This window comes from Zootoca vivipara, chromosome 11 (assembly GCF_963506605.1).
Source record: "Zootoca vivipara chromosome 11, rZooViv1.1, whole genome shotgun sequence".
Taxonomy (NCBI): Eukaryota; Metazoa; Chordata; class Lepidosauria; order Squamata; family Lacertidae; genus Zootoca; species Zootoca vivipara.
Genome location: NC_083286.1, coordinates 4553015 through 4576391, shown reverse-complemented (window position 1 = coordinate 4576391; position 23377 = coordinate 4553015). Strand labels below are relative to the sequence as shown.

The 23377-nt window shown below is 41.2% G+C and overlaps 1 protein-coding gene across 4 annotated transcripts in view; it reads right to left on the bottom strand.

Moving 5' to 3' along the window:
- VPS13A (vacuolar protein sorting 13 homolog A) overlaps positions 1-23377 on the bottom strand; it is a 167812-nt gene that overhangs the window by 129606 nt on the left and 14829 nt on the right. For 3 of the 4 annotated variants that reach the window (XM_035100322.2, XM_035100323.2, XM_035100325.2), the window contains exons 8-17: positions 22992-23051; positions 19710-19790; positions 19208-19265; positions 15859-15986; positions 13097-13203; positions 10621-10792; positions 6519-6581; positions 4305-4434; positions 1256-1350; positions 5-147 (exon numbers count right to left, since the gene is read on the bottom strand). In XM_035100322.2, coding sequence (XP_034956213.1) covers positions 5-147; positions 1256-1350; positions 4305-4434; positions 6519-6581; positions 10621-10792; positions 13097-13203; positions 15859-15986; positions 19208-19265; positions 19710-19790; positions 22992-23051 — 1037 coding nt within the window. Of the gene's footprint in view, positions 1-4; positions 148-1255; positions 1351-4304; positions 4435-6518; positions 6582-10620; positions 10793-13096; positions 13204-13551; positions 13652-15858; positions 15987-19207; positions 19266-19709; positions 19791-22991; positions 23052-23377 lie in introns of those variants that run through there. The other variant, XM_035100324.2, reaches the window with a different exon arrangement.

Sequence of the window (23377 nt, the reverse complement as noted above, 5' to 3'; positions counted from 1 at the left end):
CTACCTTATTGCTTCAGCACCAGGTCGTTGAGTTACTGCTGTACGCAGATCTATCAGTGCAACTTTTAGCAGCTCAGGTTTCTGATTGTTTTCCCTTATTGACACAGTCATGCTTAACAGTTTTACATAAAGTTTGATGGCTTCATACTGTAGAAATTAACAAATATATATCGTGATTAGCAAAATATATCTATAAAATACAAACTTGAATACAATTTTATAATATGAAATTCAGGGCTCCTGACAGTAGGCTTGAACCAAAATAGGTTCCCTAACTGCCATTCCTAATTGCAGTGGCCTTTTTGGAGGGGGGTTTGAGGGGAGGTGAATGAAAACCTCTTCTTTTTTAACAGTTATAAAGGAACTCTGGGCGGAAGAAATATGGCAGTGGCAGAGTTCTGGTTGCCCCTTTGCTAGAGAAGCAGGGCTTCTAGAGTTAAAGGGGTACAGAAGAAAGAAGAGCTGCTATTTCGACAAGCACCTGCTTGCTCGTTTGTCCCCCCATTGTCCCCCCCCCAAAAAAAAATTCCCCTACATTGCCACATACCCTGGAATCACACCCTGGTTTCAGGATTTTGCCCACAAAAAATTCAGACAAGACTAAAATTGGACAAAAATAGTCTGACCCTGCAAGATATATATATATGTGGTCAACATGTAAGATGTTTCATATTGATACCTGACTAATAAAATCAATTATATGAGCTTTTGAACTAACAGAAAGTAAAGGAAAAAAATCCACCCTTTCTCTCAAACACACACACAAGGGAAAAGGATAGGCAGGGAAACCAAAAGAAACTCATTATGAGATCCAGTTCCAACTGCATTTTTTTGCATGTATTTTAATGTAAAAACACTGAACTGGATTTAAAAAACTCAGCTCACAATTCAAAAATTCATTGCACAGGAAGAGTTAGATGTATGACATGTATGTAATACTGTCAGACTAGCATATGACTGTAACTGCATCTAACATGAGACTTTGAGGACTAAAAAATATTCAAATTGTATTCAGAATTTAAGGCGTGCAAAATGTGTTTTTAAAACATGGCATTCCAAATTTTATATGACACTCGCTGGCACGGCCACGCGTTGCTGTGGTTCTTTCCTGTGATTCCCCCCACTCTGTCCTACATCTTACTTGCATACTGATCATGTGACTCTGAAAGCTTGAAAATCATTGTTCTTCTTTTGTAAAATACCATGACTTTAGATAAAGTCAAATGCTATACTATACAAACCAAATAATACCTACCGTTTTGGGCAATGTTGGATCAACAGCTGTTTCACTATAGCCGATTGCTGCATATAATTTATTCTTTTCTTGTGGGGTCATAAGCTGTTCAATGCCTACCATTTCAAAAAATTATTATTAGTAGTTTTTATTAAAGATTTTATTATGTTACAAAACAAATAAACAAGGAAAGGTACATATATGCCTACCATTTCAAAAAATTATTATTAGTAGTTTTTATTAAAGATTTTATTATGTTACAAAACAAATAAACAAGGAAAGGTACATATAGTGTATCAATTTTTGATTCATAGTGTCTTTTTCACAGTTCGTTTACATTTGGTATGAGACACTATAGTCGTAGACATCATGCAGTTAATGCATTCCGTATAAAAAAACCCTCAATTCTCATAATGCATCATGGCATACCTGACACACTACATAGGTTTTTTAATTATTATAATTTAATAAAAGTTGTAAACTGATGCTGCTTTGCCTTTTCATAGAGGCAATGTCATAAGACTGAAGACTTGATCTCAGAGCAAGTTCATTCAGCCACCAATTCAAAACCCTGCATTATCAAGGGTACAACATAATGGATGAATCCAAATGTACTTTACAGTGAATGGAAGAGCCTCCTTTCATCAGAGGAAGAGAACCTTTGGATGCAACCCAATGTGTCTGTCAGTCAGACTTGTATTCTTTGTAGTGAATCATCAGTACAAGATAAATCAAAAAAAAGTTAAAGTATCTTAATTTTCAGAAGGAATGGATAATAGAGAGGTTCCTTTGGAGTGCTGATTTCTTGCTTTCAAGCAATAGGAGGAATACTATCCCACTTCAAGGTGCCCTACTGCCCAAAATAAAACTGCAAATAATCAAAATTTAAAATTGTGATGTTTCCTAAACTATTTAGATTTTTAAAATCACCTTTGAAAATAATCAGATTGACCTTCACCCAAATTCTGAAATCAATGGAGGACTTTATTCCTTTAAAAATGTATAAAGGGCAATAGAGTGTAACTGCAATTTTTGCAAGGGTTACATTCCTGGAGGAAAGGCAAACTTGTGCAGTCAGAAGAACCCCAGGAACTGTCCCCACTGTCCAAGATCTCATGAGACTGAGGCTGCCTGAGATCCTGTGAGATGCTGCAGGAGCCTCCCAGAGACCTCACACAACTGCTCAGTAAGCAAGCTGTTTCCGTGGTTTTCTTTGCAAGATCTCTCAAGAGCCTCCAAGCTTAGTAACCAAGGATCACCCCCCCCTTCTATTTTTTTTTGTGGTCTGCATAAAGCTGTGATTGTGTAAGTCAGTGTAAATTGTGATTGCCCTGTACACAATATAGAGGACAATGTTTAGCAGCAAAAACATTTATCACTGATTCTATCAGATGACCTCTACAGCTTCCAATAAAAGGGGAGATGCCATAAGTGGCTTCCACATTTAAGCTCTAAGTATTTAAATTAGTTACATTGTTTGATAATATAGCCATCTAAGAATCATTTATGCTGCCTACCCCTTTTGGCAAACACAAATATTTTGCTCTTATATCTAATAGATCAGCCTTCCTGTTTAGAATAAATTTCAAATTTAGATAGCAATATTCTTACACCTACTTCAGATAATGAAATAAGAGCCGAATTGTCTGCATAATTTAACTGCCAACTGGGGGATGGGGCCAAGAAAGCTACTGAAAGCCTTCATTTTTGTGGAGATTAAACAATAGTGAGCCAAAAAGCAGTCTTCTATTACACCCTGTATATAAATACTGAAGATACAAGACAGTCTTAAAGTTCAGTTCAAATTTTAACACCAGCAATAGAATACAGCTAGAATTTGTCCTTTTCTTTCTGTTTCTTCTACTAAAACACTTATATACCACTATGTCATAAAAAACAAACATTAATTAACCATTGTGGAAGAATGTAAATTTACTGGTAAATTTAAGGCCTGGTGGAACAGAAACATTTTCAGCAGGCATTTAAAAACTGGCACAGAATGCATCTGCTGAATCCCAGCTGGTAGAGTATTCTACAGAGCACAGGGCTGATGACACTAAAGGCTCAGTTAGTTTCTTGTTGTTGTCAAATGAGCCTCACCAACACAGGGAATGAGCAACAACACTCCTGCAGATGATCTAAGTGATCAAGGGATATAAGGGATAAGACACCATGGACCTAAGTTGTTCAGAGCTTTCAACCTTGAACCTGTTTCAGTAGTAGATGGGCAGCCAGTGCGGCTGTTTTAACAATGATTTAACATGCTTTCGATCCAAAGTCCCCATAAGCAGTCTGGCTGCTACATTTTGTACTAGCTAGCATCCAAACCATACCCAAAGGCAGCCCAAATAGAGTGCATTACAGTAGCCCAGCCTCAAAGTTACCAATGCTTCTATCCCTTAACCAAGAGATCTTTTGTACCAATTTTCATACTGAGTACAAATCACCTCAAATTTGTAAGGAATTAAAATGCACTAAATATTCAGGGGGAATTCAGTAAATAAGCAGAAATTCAGCAAATACAACTTGCCTATTTCAGATATAGCTAATGACTTTCTGACAGATAATTGATTTGAGTTTATATCCATCATGGAAAAAAGCAGTCTGAATTAAAAAGGTAGAAATCCAACAATTTCAGCTTTACTTATAGGAAGGCTGGTACTGATACAGAAGTCGAAGGTCTTGTATTATCTTAGGAAATTGAAATTCCAAGATAAAAAACCCCCTTCATTTAAGAGTTAAATCTCTTAACATAAAGAACTCATTACGTTCTTAATAGTTGCTGCAGCACAATTGGATGGTCCCTGGATCTCCAGTCTACAAAAGTACCGGTAGTTCTCTGCAGGGTTTGGCAGCTAGCTGGTTTTTTTAAAAAACAAAACAAAAACCAGGGTATTCCCCATAGGAGCATTGCAAGATATGATCTCCAGACTCTTTGATGGCATTTATACACTATTTGAAGACTTGTCAGTTTCAGCAGGCCTCTGGCCTGTTGACTGCATATTATTCCCAACCTGTGCAATTTGGGAACATGCACAATATTGCTAAATCAAAATAGACATATACATACCTTTGGGTTCTTGTGTGGATTCCTTGCCTTTTCCTCCAGTCCAACCCCACATCCAACTGAACCAGCCACCAGAGTCTTCATCATCTTGTTTAGCCCCTGCTTTGAAAATCTTTAATCCAGCCTTAGTTGCCTATTATGCAAAACAACACAATCTTATTTAACATTTAACATTTAATATCTTTATTCAATAGAGCCAATGTTTCTTTCTTGGGGAAAAAGTAGGAGAACTCATCACAAAATAAATAAATAAATGGCTAGACAGACAGATCACGGGTGCAGTACAGTGCCCCCCCCGCCCCCCCGGGCAGTGGCTAAATGTAAGAAATGATTACGGCAATAAACTCAAGCAGACAATGATCTGGGTTAGAAATGGCCACAACTTTATTGATTAGAGATGTAGATGGATTTTTGGATTAGGCATTCGGTGTATATCTGTTCCAGCCCCCCCAAAAATTATTTTTTAAAAGATAAGGGAACTCAGTTCCCCCAAGATCCTGCTAAAAAAAACTTGCTTCCTAGTAAACATGGCTAGGCTGGCATTGAGACTTCAGATTCATAGTATGCACCTTCCACTAGGTGTCTGGTCCCTTGCTTCTTTCACCTTTGCTCAAGATGGCAATTTCACTTGTTGTGAATCCACAAGAGCCAACACACACACAAGTGCTACTTCAGAGGGTTCCCCCCTTTTTTCTTTCTTTACTACCTCCTTACTTTGCTTTCTCTACATCCTATCCTCTCCTCAGAACCAACAATCCTAGATTGACTCTGAGTTACTTGACAGCGAGTCCCACTGAAGTGAATGGGATTTACTTCTGAGTAGACATGGTGAGGATTGCAGTGCCCCATCAGAAGCTCCTCCTCCCCCTTTTCCAACCAATGTTTTGCCTCAAGCCTTAACACAACTCTCTCCCATTTTCGAGGCAATCCTAACTTTTAAATGAGCTGCTTTAAAGGGGAAGTGAAGCAATTTGGAAGTGTCCTCGCAGTGCAGAAAAGCCTGTTTTGCTGTCTTGAGAAGTACAGAGGAGGAGAGAAAGCTAGGGGTGGAGTTGGAAGCGGTTTGAGAATACTACTGTGGGATGCTCACAGAACCACAGATTTGGAAGGGATCTCTGAGTGTCATCTAGTCCAACCTCCTGCAATGGAAGTACCTCAACTCAAGCAGCCTCAAATAAAAAGAACATAAACATCACCCCCTCCATTTACCCCTATTGTGACACAGAAGGTATTCCCCCAAGCCGCATCACACCAATCTCTCCCTTTTTATCAAAGGAAGGGGAGGCAAGAAAACAAAGAGCTAGCCTCCTTTGTTATTATTTTTAAGGTTCATTGTTGATATGGAGGGATCAGGAAATCTATTTAGGGGGAACCAGCAACATACAGGACGTGGGTGGCACTGTGGGTTAAACCACAGAGCCTAGGGCTTGCCGATCAGCAGGTCGGCTGTTTGAATCCCCGTGATGGGGTGAGCTCCAGTTGCTCAGTCCCAGCTCCTGCCAACCTAGCAGTTCGAAAGCACGTCAAAGTGCAAGTAGATAAATAGGTACCACTCAGCGGGAAGGTAAATGGCATTTCCGTGTGCTGCTCTGGTTCGTCAGAAGCGGCTTTGTCATGCTGGCACATGACCTAGAAGCTGTACGCTGGCTCCCTTGGCCAATAATGCGAGATGAGCACCGCAACCCAGGAGTCGGTCACGGCTGGACCTAATGGTTAGGGGTCCTTTTACCTTTCCCTAGCAACATAACACCACCAAAAAAAACAACATAAAACACTGTCCCCCATTTCTTTTTTTGCTGGTGTGGGGTGAATAGGGCAAGTGTATAGAAATCAGGCAAGGTGTGTGAAGATCTGTATCAGAATGTGGGAGCTCTGGAGCAGCAAGTGCAACCCTATGTTATTGCTTGGTAATTTAAATTATATTGGGACTACTATCTTGGCAACATATTAATAAGTAACTATAACTTGAAAATTTAATTGTTGAATCTATAGACATCCCAAAAGGAGATGCCAAGAGTGAGGTACAGTATATACTAGAACTTATTTGAAATGTATATACAGAAATTATTCAACGGAAGTTTAATTTGAGCTTGCTGTTGTTGAATATTTTTTACGTATTAACCCAAGCTAGGAGCAAACAGAAGCTTTTTACCCTCAAAGATGTTAAGCAACTAACTCGTGGTTTCCATAAAATCAAATTCATTTTAGAGCCGTTACCTCAAATTCTGCCTGTTGTCTTGCCAGAGTGATGTTGAATATGTCCAAGGTCTTCTCTAGTTGCTATAAAGGGGGTTGAAAGTAACATAAAATGTCACTACACAGAGTAATGGCAAGACGACTCCTCCATAATTATTTATGAATAGAGAAATGTTATGATAGATCTCTCCCACCACCACCCTGGTCAGTTAGAGGAAGTTGTGAGAGAAAGTTGTGAAACAGTTGAGTTACAATTTATCAAGGTTAAATGATATTTGTATTATCATGGATACTACTGTGAATAGTTACATATATTTAAACTTTAATGTAGCAATTACACACTGTACTTTTCATTTCATTTCCCTCTAATCTCACTGTTTACAATTCCTCCCTCAACCTGCCAAGGTAACACTTCTTGCATAGTCTACACAAGCTTATGCCATAATAAATTCATTAGTATTTAAATTACCACCAAACCCTTTGCTGAAAAGGCACCATAGTAAAACACAAATTTCAGGAGTACTGAAGGGAATGACACAGGGGATATAGGAAAGAGGCTGGGTGGCTTTAGGTAGGTCCTATCACAGGAGACCAGAAATCAAATTACAGAATGCTATAGAGAAAAGTAAAGAATCGGAGCCCAGTAGAGTCCTCCTTTATATATTAATCCTTCATTTCTGTACTAGTACAATTCAAACTTAATGACTAAATATAAATGGTGACTTGAAATTAGGAGTAGGCAAAATAGGGGCTATGAAAATAGAAAGATGCTTTGGGGAAAGTAAAGGAAGATTAGGGCTTTAGGGGTCAGAATGGAAGTATAAATAAATGAAATAAGACACACAGAAGAAGTCTGGAAGTATGGCAGGCTGCCTCATAAGAAATTTGATGGACATTAATTTCAATGAAATCAAGAGAGATGCTGCCACTTTGATCTTGACTATCCTCTCTGGAGAAACACTTCCCCCTTCACTGTATCCAAGAGGGCGCTGAGGAGGATGATATTTTCAGCACTTCTTGAAAGGTTGGCGCTTTCACTAGGAGATTGAGGCACCATTTCTTCTGTCCTATTTTTGAGCACAACGAAGAATATGGAGTAGACCCCACGAAGACGCTGGTGTGAAGGAACTGGAACCATAGCTCCCATGGAATGAAGATAGTGAATCGAAGACCAAACAGCTTGAAGACAAAGTTTGTATTTTGGTAGTGAGGAAGGGATAAAACGATTGGGAGGAACCAAAATGAAGTCTATTAGGTAACCTTCTGAAACAATTTCCTTAACCCAGCAGTCAGAGACAGACTTTTGCCAGGTGGGAAGAAAGCTAGAAAGATGAACCGCCAACAACATATGCCACTGGGTTCATTGGTTGGTTGTCTGCATTTGAGGAAGCCTGGAACCGCTGGAACCCTTGCCTCCCTTGAAAACGTTGACAAAACGTTGTCTATTTAGGTTCAAAAGGGGAGAAAGGACTGAGATTGAGAAGTATTTGGTGAGAAACAACTGGCTGGTCACTTGTAATCTCTCTGGGTTAGCAAAACTTTCCATTTTTCCTTTGATTCAACAAGGACAACTTTCAATCCCCAAAAAGGTAACCGCCAGAAAAGGGAATGGTAGAAAGGTTCACCTTAGACTCTGCATCCGCATTCCAGCTCTAGCCACAAGGTATGACTAGCCGCTACCTGAGACGCCACCGCTCTAGCTGAAAATTGAATGGATCCATAGGGGCATCATCCATAAAGGCTTGAGCCTTTAGTAGCTTAATCAGAATTTGGTGTTGATTGCAATAAGTCCTCAAGCCACACAACGCATGCTTAGTCACATGACGAAGCAACACAGGAAGCTCTTAAGGAAAGGGCAGCTGCTTCATGAATTTACATGGAGCGAACTCCATCCTCCTGTCAGTCACGTCCCGGATTTGAGCATCTCCCTCCTGGGAGATCAGATGACGAGATGAAAGATTTAACACCAGTCAGTCTATGGCAAGGATCTTAATATATGCCATGAATTCAGGATCCATATCATATAACTCATCAGCCAGGGCATTATTCTTTTTAGAATATATAGGCGTGTCAAGCTCAGACTTAACCACCACCTTCAATACTGATGACACCAACATAAAGTTAGCTGAGGTGTGGCTATTAGTACAGACACCTCACCCTATGGTTTTGAGGCTAACATTTTATAAGACTGAGTTGATAATTCCAATGTGTACATTATCTTACGTTTCAGGATGGGGGAACTAGCCTCTTGGAACAATCTTAAAGAAAAGGATTTATATTGAACAAAACCATCACTCTAATCATCATCAACTTCTGCTTCTAGCAAAGAGGCTGGAGAGGAAGGAAAAGAAAACTCATCCTTAGCCTCTTTTCCCATAGAGATGAAGGGGTTAGGGGAAGAGATCCTAAGATCCAACTCCAACTGCCCCCCCCCCCCGGGTGGCAGAATGGGTTCCTTTAAAAAAAAAACTTAGGCTGCTTCTTCGGAAGTAAGTTAAATGCAATTCAGAGGACAGTTAAGCAATTAGGGCTTTCTTTAACTGCTCAATCAATGAGGCTGGAAAGGTTTGAGAAATGGGGGTGGGGGTGGGGCACCTTAAGTGGCTGGAGAGGGAACATGACACTCTTGTCCCTGTTCTGCCAAAAAACCTAAGAATTCTGGCTCAGAATCCAATAAAGCATCAATCTGTCCCTAGCCAGCAGGTGGCAGTATAGTCTTAGCATTTGACAGAGTGGAAGAACTTTTAGGAGCTGAGGCTTGCTTTGTATTGCAAGCCTGGGGCTGAGATAAAATTATGGAAGAAAGACGCTTCTTTGGAAGGTCTGGGGGAGCAGTTTTAGCAAATCTCCCAGATTAGAGGACACTATGCTCATTTTTGCTTTGCTTTTTTGGAGGTGGGCTCCTTCAGCCACAAGTGTTCTTCATGTGCTATTAGAACAGCAAAGAGGCAGAGGTGCACGCACGCACCACAACGCACCACAACGCAACACACACACACACACACAGAGAGAGAGAGAGAGACAAACAGCCTCTGATTTTCACCAAATAAACACTCAACTCCGTTTGCCATATGTGGACCGGGAGGAGGAATATATATGTTCAGCCCAAAGGTCTCCGTTTGCCACTCCGTGGACCAGGAGAAAAGGCAGGCAAAAGCCTTACGCCAAAGCACTCAACTCGGTTTGGCACACCGTGGAGCAGGAGTGGGAGGGAAACAGAAGCTACACACTCTCTCCTTGTCACAGCTGCCGACTGGGGGGATGAGGACGAGGGGCAGGCACTCCATCGCCGCCAAAGCAAACTGGAAGGCAGGCAGGCAGGCAGGGTTCAAGATCAAAGGCCAATACAAGCAGTCAGGCAGGGACGTAACAGGAACGCTCATGCCTTTGCCGGTGTAAAAACAGCAAACCGGGAGCAGGTAGCCAAGTTGTTTTTAAATCAGGGCAGGAGAATGCAAATGCCACATCACCAGTCACACAAGTAGCGCACACACCAAAATGAAAGACAGAAATACACTTGTGACCCCAGAAAAATGGCAGTGGCAACAGAAGCAAAGAATAAGAGCGCGCTGGCAGTGGGCCGCTGCGCCTGAAGGCAGGAATGGCAATTGGTACTGCGGCAAGGACACCGGTTCTGGAAAATTTATCAATGTAAGTAAACAACTAAGGAATAAAAGAAAGGTGGCAGATAAGCGGAACAACCAAACGTAAAAAGCAACAGAAAGGGTTTTTTGTGGGGGGGGGCACAACGCGCAGACAAAGAACTGTAAAACTAAAACGATGAGAAGGTAAATCTAAAGGAATAAAAGGGGGTTCAGAAACTAGTAAAAAACTTAACTGAGTCAGGAGAGCCCGGAGGAACGTACTGCCTGCGTCTAGAGAGGCGGAAAAACTGAGGGAGTCCAGCCTGCTTCCCTCAAGTTTTGCTCCTGTCTAGTGTCTCGCGACAGGGTGAACACCCTTTCCATTGGATATGATGCCCCACGAACTAAAATGGTGTACCATAATATGTAAATAAATATACAACACCAGCATTTAGAAAACTGTCAGAAAAGCAGACAGAATTTTTCGTGTTTATTATAAAAGTTAATCTCCAAATTAACAGTAATTTCAAAGTACTAACTTCCAGCATGTTCAAACATTCCTCAGCAGGCTTCTTTGATGTTATTTTTGTTTTGTACAGATCTCTATAGCTCTTCACTTTATTCCTATGGTAACGAATATGTTCCCAAGACCACATTTGTAACTTCGGTTGGACATTTACTTCAAGAATGCCAAGTATACTGTACTTCCACCTAATGGGGAAAAAGAAAACATTTTGGGAAAGCACAATATGAAAAATGATTTTTCCTTTTAAAACACATCTTATTATGAGTCTTAAGTTGGTGCAAAAGAACCCAGTTATTGATTTTCCTCCAAAGCACACAAAAGTTTAATATGCTCTTATGGGATGCTTATGGAATTATCCCCTACCAATTTTTTGGAACTTTTACCACAACAGCTCCAATATTTCAGCAGAATCCATATTTGTCCAGCTTTCCATTTTTGGAATGTGTAACATTTCACAGAATCACTAGCTGGCCCGGCCACGCATTGCTGTGGTTCTTTCCCCTGGTTCATCCCTGTGACTGCCCCCAGCCTGTCCCGACCCATGAGCTATTGAGTCCCCTCCCCCCCCACAGCACATCCCTGTGACTGGCCCCACTCTGTCCTGACTCATGAGCTATCGAGCCCCCTCCCCCCCACCCCTATCTGAGCCCTCTGTTGTCTATGGGGAGTGTTGGCGCCTCTCCGTTTCTCCATACCTTGGCCCCCACCCTTGGAGAAGGAACTGCCAGCTTCTGGGTTCTGTTTCCCAGCATGCACTTTTGTCTGAGCCCTCTGTTGTCCCCAGGGAGTGTTGCTCCCTCCCCTCTGTATTTCCATACTTGGGCCCCCACCCTTGGAGAAGGAACTGTCAGTTTCTGGGTTCTATTTCCCTGTATTTACTTTTGTCTGAGCCCTCTGTTGTCCCCGGGAAATGTTGGCTTCAGCTGATGCTGCCTTTGGCCGCATAGTACTTCAACAGGTGCTTTAGTCATCTTAACTGCAGTTGGGCAAAGCTGTGGTATGTCCCAACTCATTCGGGTCATCAGCAACCATCTCAAATAGGACAATTGGTCTTACCTTTTGAAGCGTAGATTTGAGAGAGGTTGCTGATGATACAAATGGTACCCATCTCTACTGTGATGTGCAGTAATATGGGAAGGAGGGGGATTTACTATATATTTTTGTTTAGACTGCACATTTTGAGCCGGGAGTGGGGGGGGGGGGGTAGGCATATGCACACATTTTCCTTTCTGTCTAAGATTGATGTCTGATGCTGCTTGGCGAATCTGAAAAAACTGAGGGGACTGCACCTTCCTCCCAGAAGTCTTTGCTCTCCTGCCTCTGTCACGTGATGAGGGGTAATACCCAACCCATTTGTATCATCAGCAACTTCTCAAAGCTACACTTCAGGGAGCAGACTCCCCTTGATCATCTTTGTTGCCCCCTGCAGCACACGTTCCAGCTTGTAAATATCCTTCTTAAATTGTGGTGCCCAGAATTGGACGTAAGTTAGAATAGAATGGCACTATTACTTCTCTTAATTTGGACACAATACTTTTGTTGATGCAGCCTACAATACCATTTGCTTTTTTTTGCTGCCTCATCATACTAACTGCCTCATGTTAAGCTTGTGGATACCCCTAGATCCTTTTCACATGTACTACTGGCAAGTCAGGTGTCCCCCATCTTATATTTGTGCAGCTGGTTCTACCTGCCTAAATGCAGAACCTTACATTTGTCCCTACTGAAATTCATTTTGTTAGTTTGGCCCCAGTTCTCCAATCTGCTAAGGTCATTTTGAACCCCAATCTTGTCTTCTGTGGCATTAGCTACCCCTCCCGGCTTATTGCCATCTGCATCCCGTCAACAGGCCCAAGACAGAACCCTAAGGCACCCCACTTGTCACTTTATTTCAGGTTGATGTGGAACCAATAATGAGTACTCTTTGAGTTTGGTCCGCCAACCAGTTACAAATTCAGAAAAGCCATAGTAAAAAAGAAAGTGGCTCTAGGTGATACTTTTTGTTTCTTCCACAGAATAGAGGCCTTCTGAAGACAGGCAGTGTTAACTTTTTTTAAAGCCTCCAAAAGAAAAGCAGTAGAACAGAAATGAGGGACATATGCTCATCACTAATCACAGAGTTGTACCAGATTAAGTAATATGCTCATCTCCATGCTCAAAACAGACCTACTAAAAAAAAACGAACCTGAGTTATTCATGACTAACTTATGTCCACTGATTTTAAAGACTTTACTCCAAGTATTACACTGGACAGCACTTATCTTGTTTAACAGTCTGAAATCTGTTGTAATTACGTTGTGCATACATTTCAATACACATCTTAAAGACATATGAATTAATATGTACAAGAGATGAGCTAAAACCCTCCTGGAAAATATATTTGAAAATGAATTCATGTCTGATTTTTTTTCTCAAAAAGAACAGTGTAATAAAAAAAACCTCACAGGTAATTTTTAGAAGCAAGCTATGAAAAAAATTGGATATGTTACCATTTCTTGACATTGTTGTGAACAGGAACATCTGGCCTATATTTCCTGTATGGTAAATTTCGAGTCATCATATCAATTGATTCAAGGAGCTCCATAATACTGAAATACTGCAGGAAAAAAAATGTTACACTTAGGAGTTTTCTTACAAAAAAATTATAACAGAATCTTAAAAACATTATTTTTAGTACAAGCTATTTGTTAGCAGAACTTTCTTTTTTAAACTGCCAATAATGTATTTAATGGAGAAATGCAGGTATACAAGTAGGATTCTGCATTAACCATCATCTTGCCAAAAAAGAAAATCACACTAAACATGACAAATGCGTGAGTGAAAGCATGTTCTGCTCTAGAGACACAGATTAACTGATCATAGATTAACTACTGGGTGAAACAGAATTTTGTTATTTTTACTGAGTAAATGGAAATTTGCAGAAAATCTCATTTTTCTCACTCACTCAGTGAAGGAAGACACGTGAATGCTCATAATCAAGTGTTTATATCCCAAAATGAGCAGTTAATCCTGTACTGCAAATTGTCCATTCAAAAGGACGACTGCTGTAGAAGCAAAGACAGAGAAGGAAAACCTTTAATGTCAGACACTGTCCTAAGTATCTTGCCAGAAGGAATTGAGCCAAACCATTATTTGTTTTAAATATAAATTATTATTGATTTTCAACATTACATTAACATAACATAGAAATTTCCCCATTTGACCCAGAGAATTGTTGACAAGGCTCTTGTTCTGACTTGGTGATGTTCCCAATGAATAACAATATCTCCAACTGATACTAGCACTATATAGTCTTTACCAATGAGCTGAAGTGCATGCTGAAACTTCTTTCTGATAAGAAGCCAGGCAAAAGAAGAAACTTCCTCAACAGCTTCATCCTATCCCAAAAGCCAAGACGTGCAGCAGATGAGCCATAGAGCTTACTTCACCAGCTTAGGAGGGTCATATGTGAGGGGATGTGAGGGATATACACCCAATGCCTAGGCCAAATCCAGCCTACATCTGGAATCAATAGTTGTGGCCAATTCTTAAACCCCAGAATGTCCTGTCCTGTTTGTTCCCCTTCTTGGCTCAGGCCTTGCTCTGGGGGTGGGGGTCACTGTGAGTAGGTCTACAATATACTGTATTTTTCCTGCATATTGCTCTGATATCCAGCAGGTGGCAACAAGTTGCCTCTAAACTTTATTACAGTATATTTTAAGTACTATTTTAGGCATAGGGAGGAAAGACCTAAGGCAGCTGATAGACTTCATTCAATGCCCTGCTGTGCTCCTTGCCAGCAGGGCACGCATGAGGGCAGACAAATGTTCTTGCACTCCTTCCTTTCCAAAAAATTATTTTCCTTCTCATTGAGAACTAGATGGGGGTAGTTTTTTGCCATTGCTTGGGGAGGAGGGCATGTCAGAGAACTGAGAAGTTGCTGGATCGACCCCTAGCATAAGGGTGAGATCCGCAGTAGTTTCTGTGGTACTGGAGAAGGGGCATTCGACACTGGATCTCCCTCTCTGAGGGTGGAACACTCTCTCTGCCCTTGGAAAGGATGGTCCAATGCTTCCTACAGTCCCTGGGATAGCCTCTCATGGACCATAAGATTACATAGTTTATTTCATTGTTTGTTACTATTTAGTATATTGAATAATTTATCAATGCAGCCAGGTTTTTGAATACTGAGCTGAGTTGGCTGTATAATTAGATTCAGTCTCTTTTGATATATGTGATTTATGCATTCAATGTATTATTGCTCTCATTGTATAATATGGTATTATGTACACAGAAATGAATGAAATGTGTTGGCCTGACAATTCAGTTAAATTAAATTTATTTATTTATTTATGCAATTCATTTTTATGCCACCCTTTATCAAAAGATTCTAGGGCAGTGTACAACATGAGGAACACAAATCTGGTAATTCTTTCTCTATATAATTTGTACTGTCTGTCTGAGCCACTAGTAGGTGGAAGAGGCACATGGAATGAGCCTGAATTTGGAATTCAGCCCTTGCAGAAATCCACCTGAATTTGACTGGGTCAACCAAGGAGGAGGATAGGAGAGGGAGGTGCTTCCATGACCTGAAGTGGAGGGCCTCTCCTTGCACCATCTCTGGCCCCCAGGAAGACATTTTGTAGCAGATGATGGCAATAGAGAGGGTGGGAAGAAAGATAAATGGGGTAGGGTGGGAAGAGAGAGATTCTTTTGGAGGGAAGCTATGGATGGGAGAGGCAGAGGGGAGACAGTCCAACTCTTTTGTGGTTTGGAAGCGTGGAAGAAAACACACTACAGTTGTGGGGAGGGAAACTGGGGCAGCGAGAGGGGGTGGGAAGCAATGCAAGCAGGGGGACACCATCTACGGTACATATAAAGATCAGCTGTAGGGGTGTGTGTGTGTGTGTGTGTGTGTGTGTGTGTACATTATCATCATTATATTATTGTTATTACAGTTGTACCTCTGGTTACAAACTTAATTCGTTCCGGGGGTCCATTCTTAGCCTGAAACCGTTCTTAACCTGAGGTATTGGGGCCTCCCGCTGCCGCGCAATTTCTGTTCTCATCCTGAGGTAAAGTTCTTAACTCTAGGTACTACTTCCGCGTTAGCGGAGTCTGTAACCTGAAGTGTTTGTAACCTGAGGTACCACTGTATTTTAGAAAGTTCATCTGCAACAGGGAAAGTTTTCAAATGTCAAATTATAATGTGCTTCCGGGTCAATGAGAAAAATGAAGTTTATTTCAATTCAAATCATTTCTGGAAAGTTACCTGTGGTTTATTAAGTTCAATGGCTATATCCTGAAGATTCACATCTAGATCTAGTTTTGGTGCAGAAAAGTCAACATCAGATCGTGGATTCATACGGAGCTTGGCTTTAGCTGATATTGGACGGAATACTACAACAAAAACAACAAAAAACAGAATTTTAGAACAAGGCAGTCAAAAGAGAAGTGGATCATGTCAAAAAAATTATTATTTAACTAGCTGACCCGGCCACACGTTGCTGTGGGTTTTTTTTGGGGGGGGAGTATTGATGTCATTTGTGTTTTGAATAGTAATGGTTGCATAACTTGTTTTTGGTTACTGTTTTGATGTAAAATAAAAAAAAAATCCTTCAGTAGCACCTTAAAGACCAACTAAGTTTATATTTTGGTATGAGCTTTCGTGTGCATGCACACTTCTTCAGATACGGTATCTGAAGAAGTGTGCATGCACACGAAAGCTCATACCAAAATAAAAACTTAGTTGGTCTTTGAGGTGCTACTGAAGGATTTTTTTTATTTTGCTTCGACTCAGACCAACACGGCTACCTACCTGTTTTGATGTAATATGCTTTTGCGGATGTATGAACTTTGTCCTTGGATCTGTTTTATTATTATTATTATTATTATTATTATTATTATTATTATTATTATTATTATTATTTTATGATTGTTTGCTGTGCCTGACTTTGGGTCCTTGTTTCCCAGGAAAGGAGGAGGATGTGTCCGTTCCCCCCAGGACTATGTGTCCCCCCCCCCGTTGTTGTGTCTCATCCCTGTGATTACTCCCATCCTGTAGCGACCCATGAGGTATCCTGTCCCCCCCTACCCCCACCCTGTGGCTCCCCCCACCCTACGTCAGCCCATGACCTATTCGGGCCCCTCCTCCCCCCATCCCCCACCCAGGGCTCCACTCGGGATAGTATTTAAAGTAGAGTAGAGGCCTAGTTTGTAGGCTGTAGAGCTGAGGCCTAGTCTGTAAAGTGGAGCCGAGGCCTAGTCCGTAGGCTGTAAAATAGAGCCAAGGCCTAGTCTGTAAAGTAGAGGCAAGGCCCAGTCTGTCGGCCTTGGCTTGGGCTAGTATTTAAATGTGAGCCGAGGCCTCCGCCCTGTATCTCCATTCCTTGGCCCCGGCCTGACTCTGTGGGTTGTCTGGTAATGGCACCTTGGTGGTTTCAGTTGCTCGGTTGATGATGTCATTATTTGGCGCCGTACTTCAGAGCTTTTGCTGGTGACAGTGCGCGATATGCCCTTCTATTGGATGCTGCTGGAGTCTTCAGAGCTTCTGCTGGTGATGTATAATTTCGGCACCACTTTTTTGTATTTAATCATTATTTTAGGTGTGAAAGGTGAAAAATTATGCCAGATCCCTCCCTGATGGGCATGGAACATTGTGTCCTAATTTGATGCAATTCGGTTCAGCGGTTATGGAGGAAGGCTGTGACATCTGCGCACGCAGTGTGAACACATATAAAAAAAAAATTACGCTAGATCCCTCCCTGATGGGCAAGGTACACTTTGCCCTAATTTGATGCAATTCGGTTCTGTTGTGGAATGAGGGAACCTATGAATGAGCCAGCATCCCTGAGGCAACCTCCCCAGCTGTCAGTGTGGTATAAGATGGAATGTGGTGGTTCAACAGACCTCATCAACGAAACACAATATGGCCTTGAGACAGTCACTAGCTTTCCTAACTTTCAGTCAAACCTATTGGTTTAAACTTTATATAAGGATAAAGTAGGCTCACTTATGTTGGCCAGAGAGCTCCCTTGAAGAAGTGCAGCACATTAATAGGAATCTGAAATTTTTGCCAAACTACTGCAAATTACCTAGGAACTAAGAATAACCCTTGATTTACCTTCTGACCACCTGGGCTATATACCTCACTATCTACTTAAAGAACTTACTATTGTTGTTATTGTTATTATTGAGGATGATGATGTAAGAACAGGAAGCTCATAGTGGAGAAAGTGGAGGGGCGGAGGGCGCTTCCTCCGCATGGCTGCTCCGGTTGCACTCCGAGCAGAGAAGCAGAGGGCAGGAGAGGCGGCCTCGCGGCGGCGGCAAGCACCCAATCCCGCGAGGTTGGCAGAAGGCCGGCCTCGCAGCGGTGGTGAGGCCCCGATCCTGCGAGGCCTGCAGAAGGCCAGCCTTGCAGCAGCAGCGAGGGCTCGATCCACCGGTGGCGGTGAGCGCAGGGCAGCTGTTCGGATGTCGAAAATTTCGTAAGCCTGCCGCCATTTTTTTACCTTTCCCCCCCCCTTCGTAAGTAGAAAAAATTGTAAGTAGAGTCATTCGTAAGTAGAGGTGCCACTGTACATTGTCAGCAGTAGGCTGATGACACTCAGCTCTATTTCTCCTTTACATCTGCAGGTGAGGCAGTAGAAGTGCTAGACCAGTGTCTTGACTCAGTACTGTACTGAGTAAGAACCAACGAACTGAAGCTCAAAGACTGAGGCACTGTTAGTGGGTGGTTTCCAAGACCAGATGGGTGAGAGGTCACACTTCCTCTGAAGGAGCAGGTTCGTAGCTTGGGAGTACTCCTGGATACTTTGCTGTTGCTCAAGGCTCAGGTGGCCTCAGTGGCTCGGAGTGCCTTTCACCAGCTCTAGTAACCTCAAGGTTAGTTTACTACAATGCGTTACACATAGGGCTGCCTCTGAAGACAGTTCGGAAACTTCAGCTAGTGCAGAATTCAGTGGCCAGGTTGCTCACCGGAGCAAGATTGTTTGAGCATATTACACCGATCCTGGTCCCACTGCACTGGCTACCAATTAGTTTCCAGGCCCAATTAAAAGCGCTGGTTTTGACCTATAAAGCCTTAAACGGCTCAGGAGCACAATGCCTCAAGGACCACCTTGTTCCATATGAACCTGCCCTGACCCTGAAATCATCTTCTGAGGCCCTTCTTCGTGTGCCTCCTCCTCAAGAGGTCCGGAGGGTGGCAATATGAGAACAGGCTTTCTCTGCAACGGATCCCCATCTGTGGAATGCTCTCCCTAGGAAAGTTTGCCTGGTGCCTTCATTATACACCTTTAGGCACCAGGCAAAAATGTTCCTTTTTAACCAGGCCTTTGGTTGATTTGATTGACATCCAATGCCCTTTTAAATTTCGTTTTCTTTTTTTGGGGGGGGGGTGTTATTGGGTTGTTGTTTTATTTAGACTATATATATTGTGGTTTCATATTTTGATTTTGTTCTGTGAACTGCCCTGAGACCTCTGGATATAGGGCAGTATATAAATTCAGTAATGAATATAAATAAATAAATATACACATGATCAGAAGGGCCAGAGCTAGAGAACTACACAATCAAAGAAACCATATGTGGAATTACAGATACTATGAAGAACTTACCAAAACTGTAGCCTTCTGGAATCATGTTAGTGCTCGCAACTCCATTTTTTAAGTTACTCTTTTGTAGGAGAAAGGGGAAATAGAAATGAAGTGTAAAAATGGAATATTAACACCCAAGAGCAGAATGCCTCAAGTCAAGCTCAGCAGCTATATAAAAATATTCCCAAGATACAAGGTCTGATTGTCTAATCAAAGTCTCTCTCTCTCTCTCTCTCTCTCTCTCTCACACACACACACACACACACACACATCACATGAAGGACAGCACATAAATGCCTTAAATAAATAAAATCACATGTATTTAGATGAAAATTCTACTAAGTTCAGTAGGGCTTATTTCCAAGTAAATTAGGAAAGGACTGCAATATTAAGACAGTAGAAAGAACAATACATTTTGAGTCAGAAGACTTCAAATCCACACATTCAACAAAATGCAATCCCTACTGAGTAAACCTTATCTTGAAACAATTTATGGCATTAATATCATACTTTTTTCACTCACCAAAGATTCTTTAAAACCACCCTGATAAAACATTTCAGACTTCACATTCCAATATGCAAAAAAGTTGTCCAATCGAAGAAGCTGAAATGAAACATTTAAGCAGAATCAACTGAATTGTCACCTTCAATACTTTTCCATGCAATACACAGGATCCATATACCATATTCTTCCGTGTATAAGACACCCCCATGTATAAGACACCCCCTATTTGGGGGAACTCCAAATTAAGAAAACACCCCTCAGCACTACCCGTGTATAAGATGAGCCCCAATTTTAAACCTAATTTTTTTGGTTAAAAAACCCCTAGTCTTATACATGGAAAAATATGGTATATTATACCGCTTCTGCACACATGCCACATTTGGGGGGATTAATGCCATTAATTAAAACATATAGGTTTTTTAAACATGGTACCCTCAGGATTTGATCACAGACACATTTAATTAAAAACAAATCCTGTCAAAATCAATTAAAATAAGAATATTTTAATTGACTGGTTTCAGGATCAGTGCTTTTCTTTTTCTCCCAGAATACCACCATATTGCAGTTTGGCCAGGTTCTATTAATATGCAAAAGTAGCTCAAGTATTCAGTACAAATTAGTTACCAGATACACACTCTAGACATCAATTCACTGCAACGACTTTTCTTTATGAGTTACTATGGCAGTTTTACAAAATTCTCCATTATGCTCTTGCAGTTTTTAATGTATGTGGGGGAAGCTGATACTGTCTGTGAATTTTGCCTGTTTTTTTGTGTGCCTCTGCTTTTTAGAGGTTGGGTATTTCACTCCCTAATGCTGTATCTCATATGGGATTCAGCTCTCATGGCTGTGTTGTGCTATCATATTACAAGGTCAGGGGGTGGTGTGTTTTTATACCTTTAAACTACTTAGAAGCTCAGTTTGGCATTCAGCTGTATATAAAGTAGTAAACAAACATAGCAACAACAACAACCTTGTAACAACTGAACTTTACAGATACTTGCCCCAACAAGGACTGTACAGCAGTATCTTAACCAGGATGTAACCAAGGCATGCAAAATATCTGCCTTCAACATCTAGAATAGGTTAAACACTTATTCCTTGATGAGCCATTCACTGAATCAACAAAACCTCCATCTCATTTGGAGTATGTCTCAGCTTGTTTACCCGCAATCAGTCTGTCATTGACCTCTAACATAAATTACATTAAAAACCCTTCTAAAATATTTTTAAGTGGCCACAAAACCAGCCATTCTGGTTGCACCTTAACTCCTTCCAAAATTTTAAAATTTTGAAAAGTCATATGTAAAATATCTAACTTACAGAAAACACTTTATGCTTGATTTTTGGTAATTTATGATTGTGTGAGGGCGGGGAACAACTGTTAAAGCAGGGGTAAATAAAAATGGATTAAGCCAAAGCAGTTGATATCAGGGCAGAGTGTTGAAAAGTGTTGCTGAAGGAATGAGATACTGACAGAAAGCTGACTGAAAGATGACTGCAAACAGGTGACTTTGAGGAATCATAGAATCATAGAGTTGGAAGAGACCACAAGGGCCATCCAGTCTAACCCCCTGCCAAGCAGGAAACACCATCAAAGCATTCTTGACATATGCCTGTCAAGTCTCCGCTTAAAGACCTCTGATTAAAGACCTCCAAAGAAGGAGACTCCACCACACTCCTTGGCAGCAAATTCCACTATCTAACAGCTCTTACTGTCAGGAAGTTGTTCCTAATGTTTAGGTGGAATCTTCTTTTTTGTAGCTTGAATCCATTGCTCCGTGTCCGCTTTTCTGGAGCAGCAGAAAACAATCTGTCTCCCTCTTCTATATGACATCCTTTTATATATTTGAACATTGCTATCATGGCTTAACCTTCTCTTCTCCAGGCTAAACATACCCAGCTCCCTAAGCCGTTCCTCATAAGGCATTGTTTCCAGGCCTTTGACCATTTTGGTTGCCCTCCTCTGGACACGTTCCAGCTTGTCTGTATCCTTCTTGAACTTTGGTGCCCAGAATTGGACACAGTATTCCAGGTGAGGTCTGACCAGAGCGGAATATAGTGGTACTATTACTTCCCTTGATCTAGATGCTATACTCCTATTGATGGAGCCCAGAATTGCATTGGCTTTTTTAGCTGCTGCATCACACTGTTGACTCATGTCAAGTTTGTGGAATGAAAAAAGTTTGTGGAATGAAAAACACATGCAGTCATATGATAAACAACTATCCTATGACTGCAGATGGGGAATGAATCTGCCAACATACCTATGTTTTTACTGATGAATTAAATTTCCAGTCCAACCCCCTGCCAAGCAGGAAACACCATCAAAGTATTCTTGACATATGCCTGTCAAGCCTCTGATTAAAGACCTCCAAAGAAGGAGACTCCAACACACTCCTTGGTAGCAAATTCCACTGCCGAACAGCTCTTACTGTCAGGAAGTCCTTCCTAATGTTTAGGTGGAATCTTCTTTCTTGTAGTTTGAATCCATTGCTCCGTGTCCGCTTCTCTGGAGCAGCAGAAAACAACCTTTCTCCCTCCTCTATATGACATCCTTTTATATATTTGAACATGGCTATCATATCACCCCTTAAACTTCTCTTCTCCAGGCTAAACATACCCAGCTCCCTAAGCCGTTCCTCATAAGGCATCGTTTCCAGGCCTTTGACCATTTTGGTTGCCCTCCTCTGGACACGTTCCAGCTTGTCAGTATCCTTCTTGAACTGTGGTGCCCAGAACTGGACACAGTACTCCAGGTGAGGTCTGACCAGAGTAGAATACAGTGGTACTATTACTTCTCTCAATCTAGATGCTATACTCCTATTGATGCAGCCCAGAATTGCATTGGCTTTTTTAGCTGCTACATCACATGTCAAATTCATGGTCTACCAAGACTCCTAGATCCCTTTCACATGTACTGCTCTCAAACCAGGTGTCACCCATCCTGTATTTGTGCCTTTCATTTTTTTTGCCCACCAGATAAGATCATACCCAACCAGCGAATGGATTCCGACCGATGCAAATAAACTTTATGCTTGACTTTTGGTAATTTAAAATTACCAGTATGCAATACAACAGACAGGATAAGAAAAACAAAACAATAGCTACTGAAAATTTGAAATGTGAGTAACAGAAGTTTTTATGGAAAGTTTGCATTGCAACAAAATGTGATTTGCCATACAGCAACTGATCTTAATTTAGAAAGGTTGTCAATATCCAACTGCAACAAGCAATATGCAATTTATATTACATTCTGAACACACATTTATACGGGAAGCATTCCAAGCTATGACTTACCTTATAAAACAATTTAGTAGATGCATCCTGTATACATGGATTCCAGTTTTGATCTGAAGTCTAGAAGACAAAAAGGAAATTATGAAATAATTATCTCTTGAATTCTAATTTTTGTATAAACACATTTTTAAAAAATCACGTGGCTAATACTGTACAAAAATCAAATGAGCTTGAAAAATTCCCCTACAATAAAGCACAATATTAAATTTTCAAGAAAATGTAATCCCCCCTCCCCTGCCAGCTAACAGGCTAGTGGGCTTATGAGTTGTATCACATCACACTGCATTGCAGGGGGTTGGATCAGATGAACTCTGTGGTTCCTTCCAACTCTACAATTCTATGATTCTATGAACACAGTCTGGTCCAGTTCTTGATGAAGTGTTCCC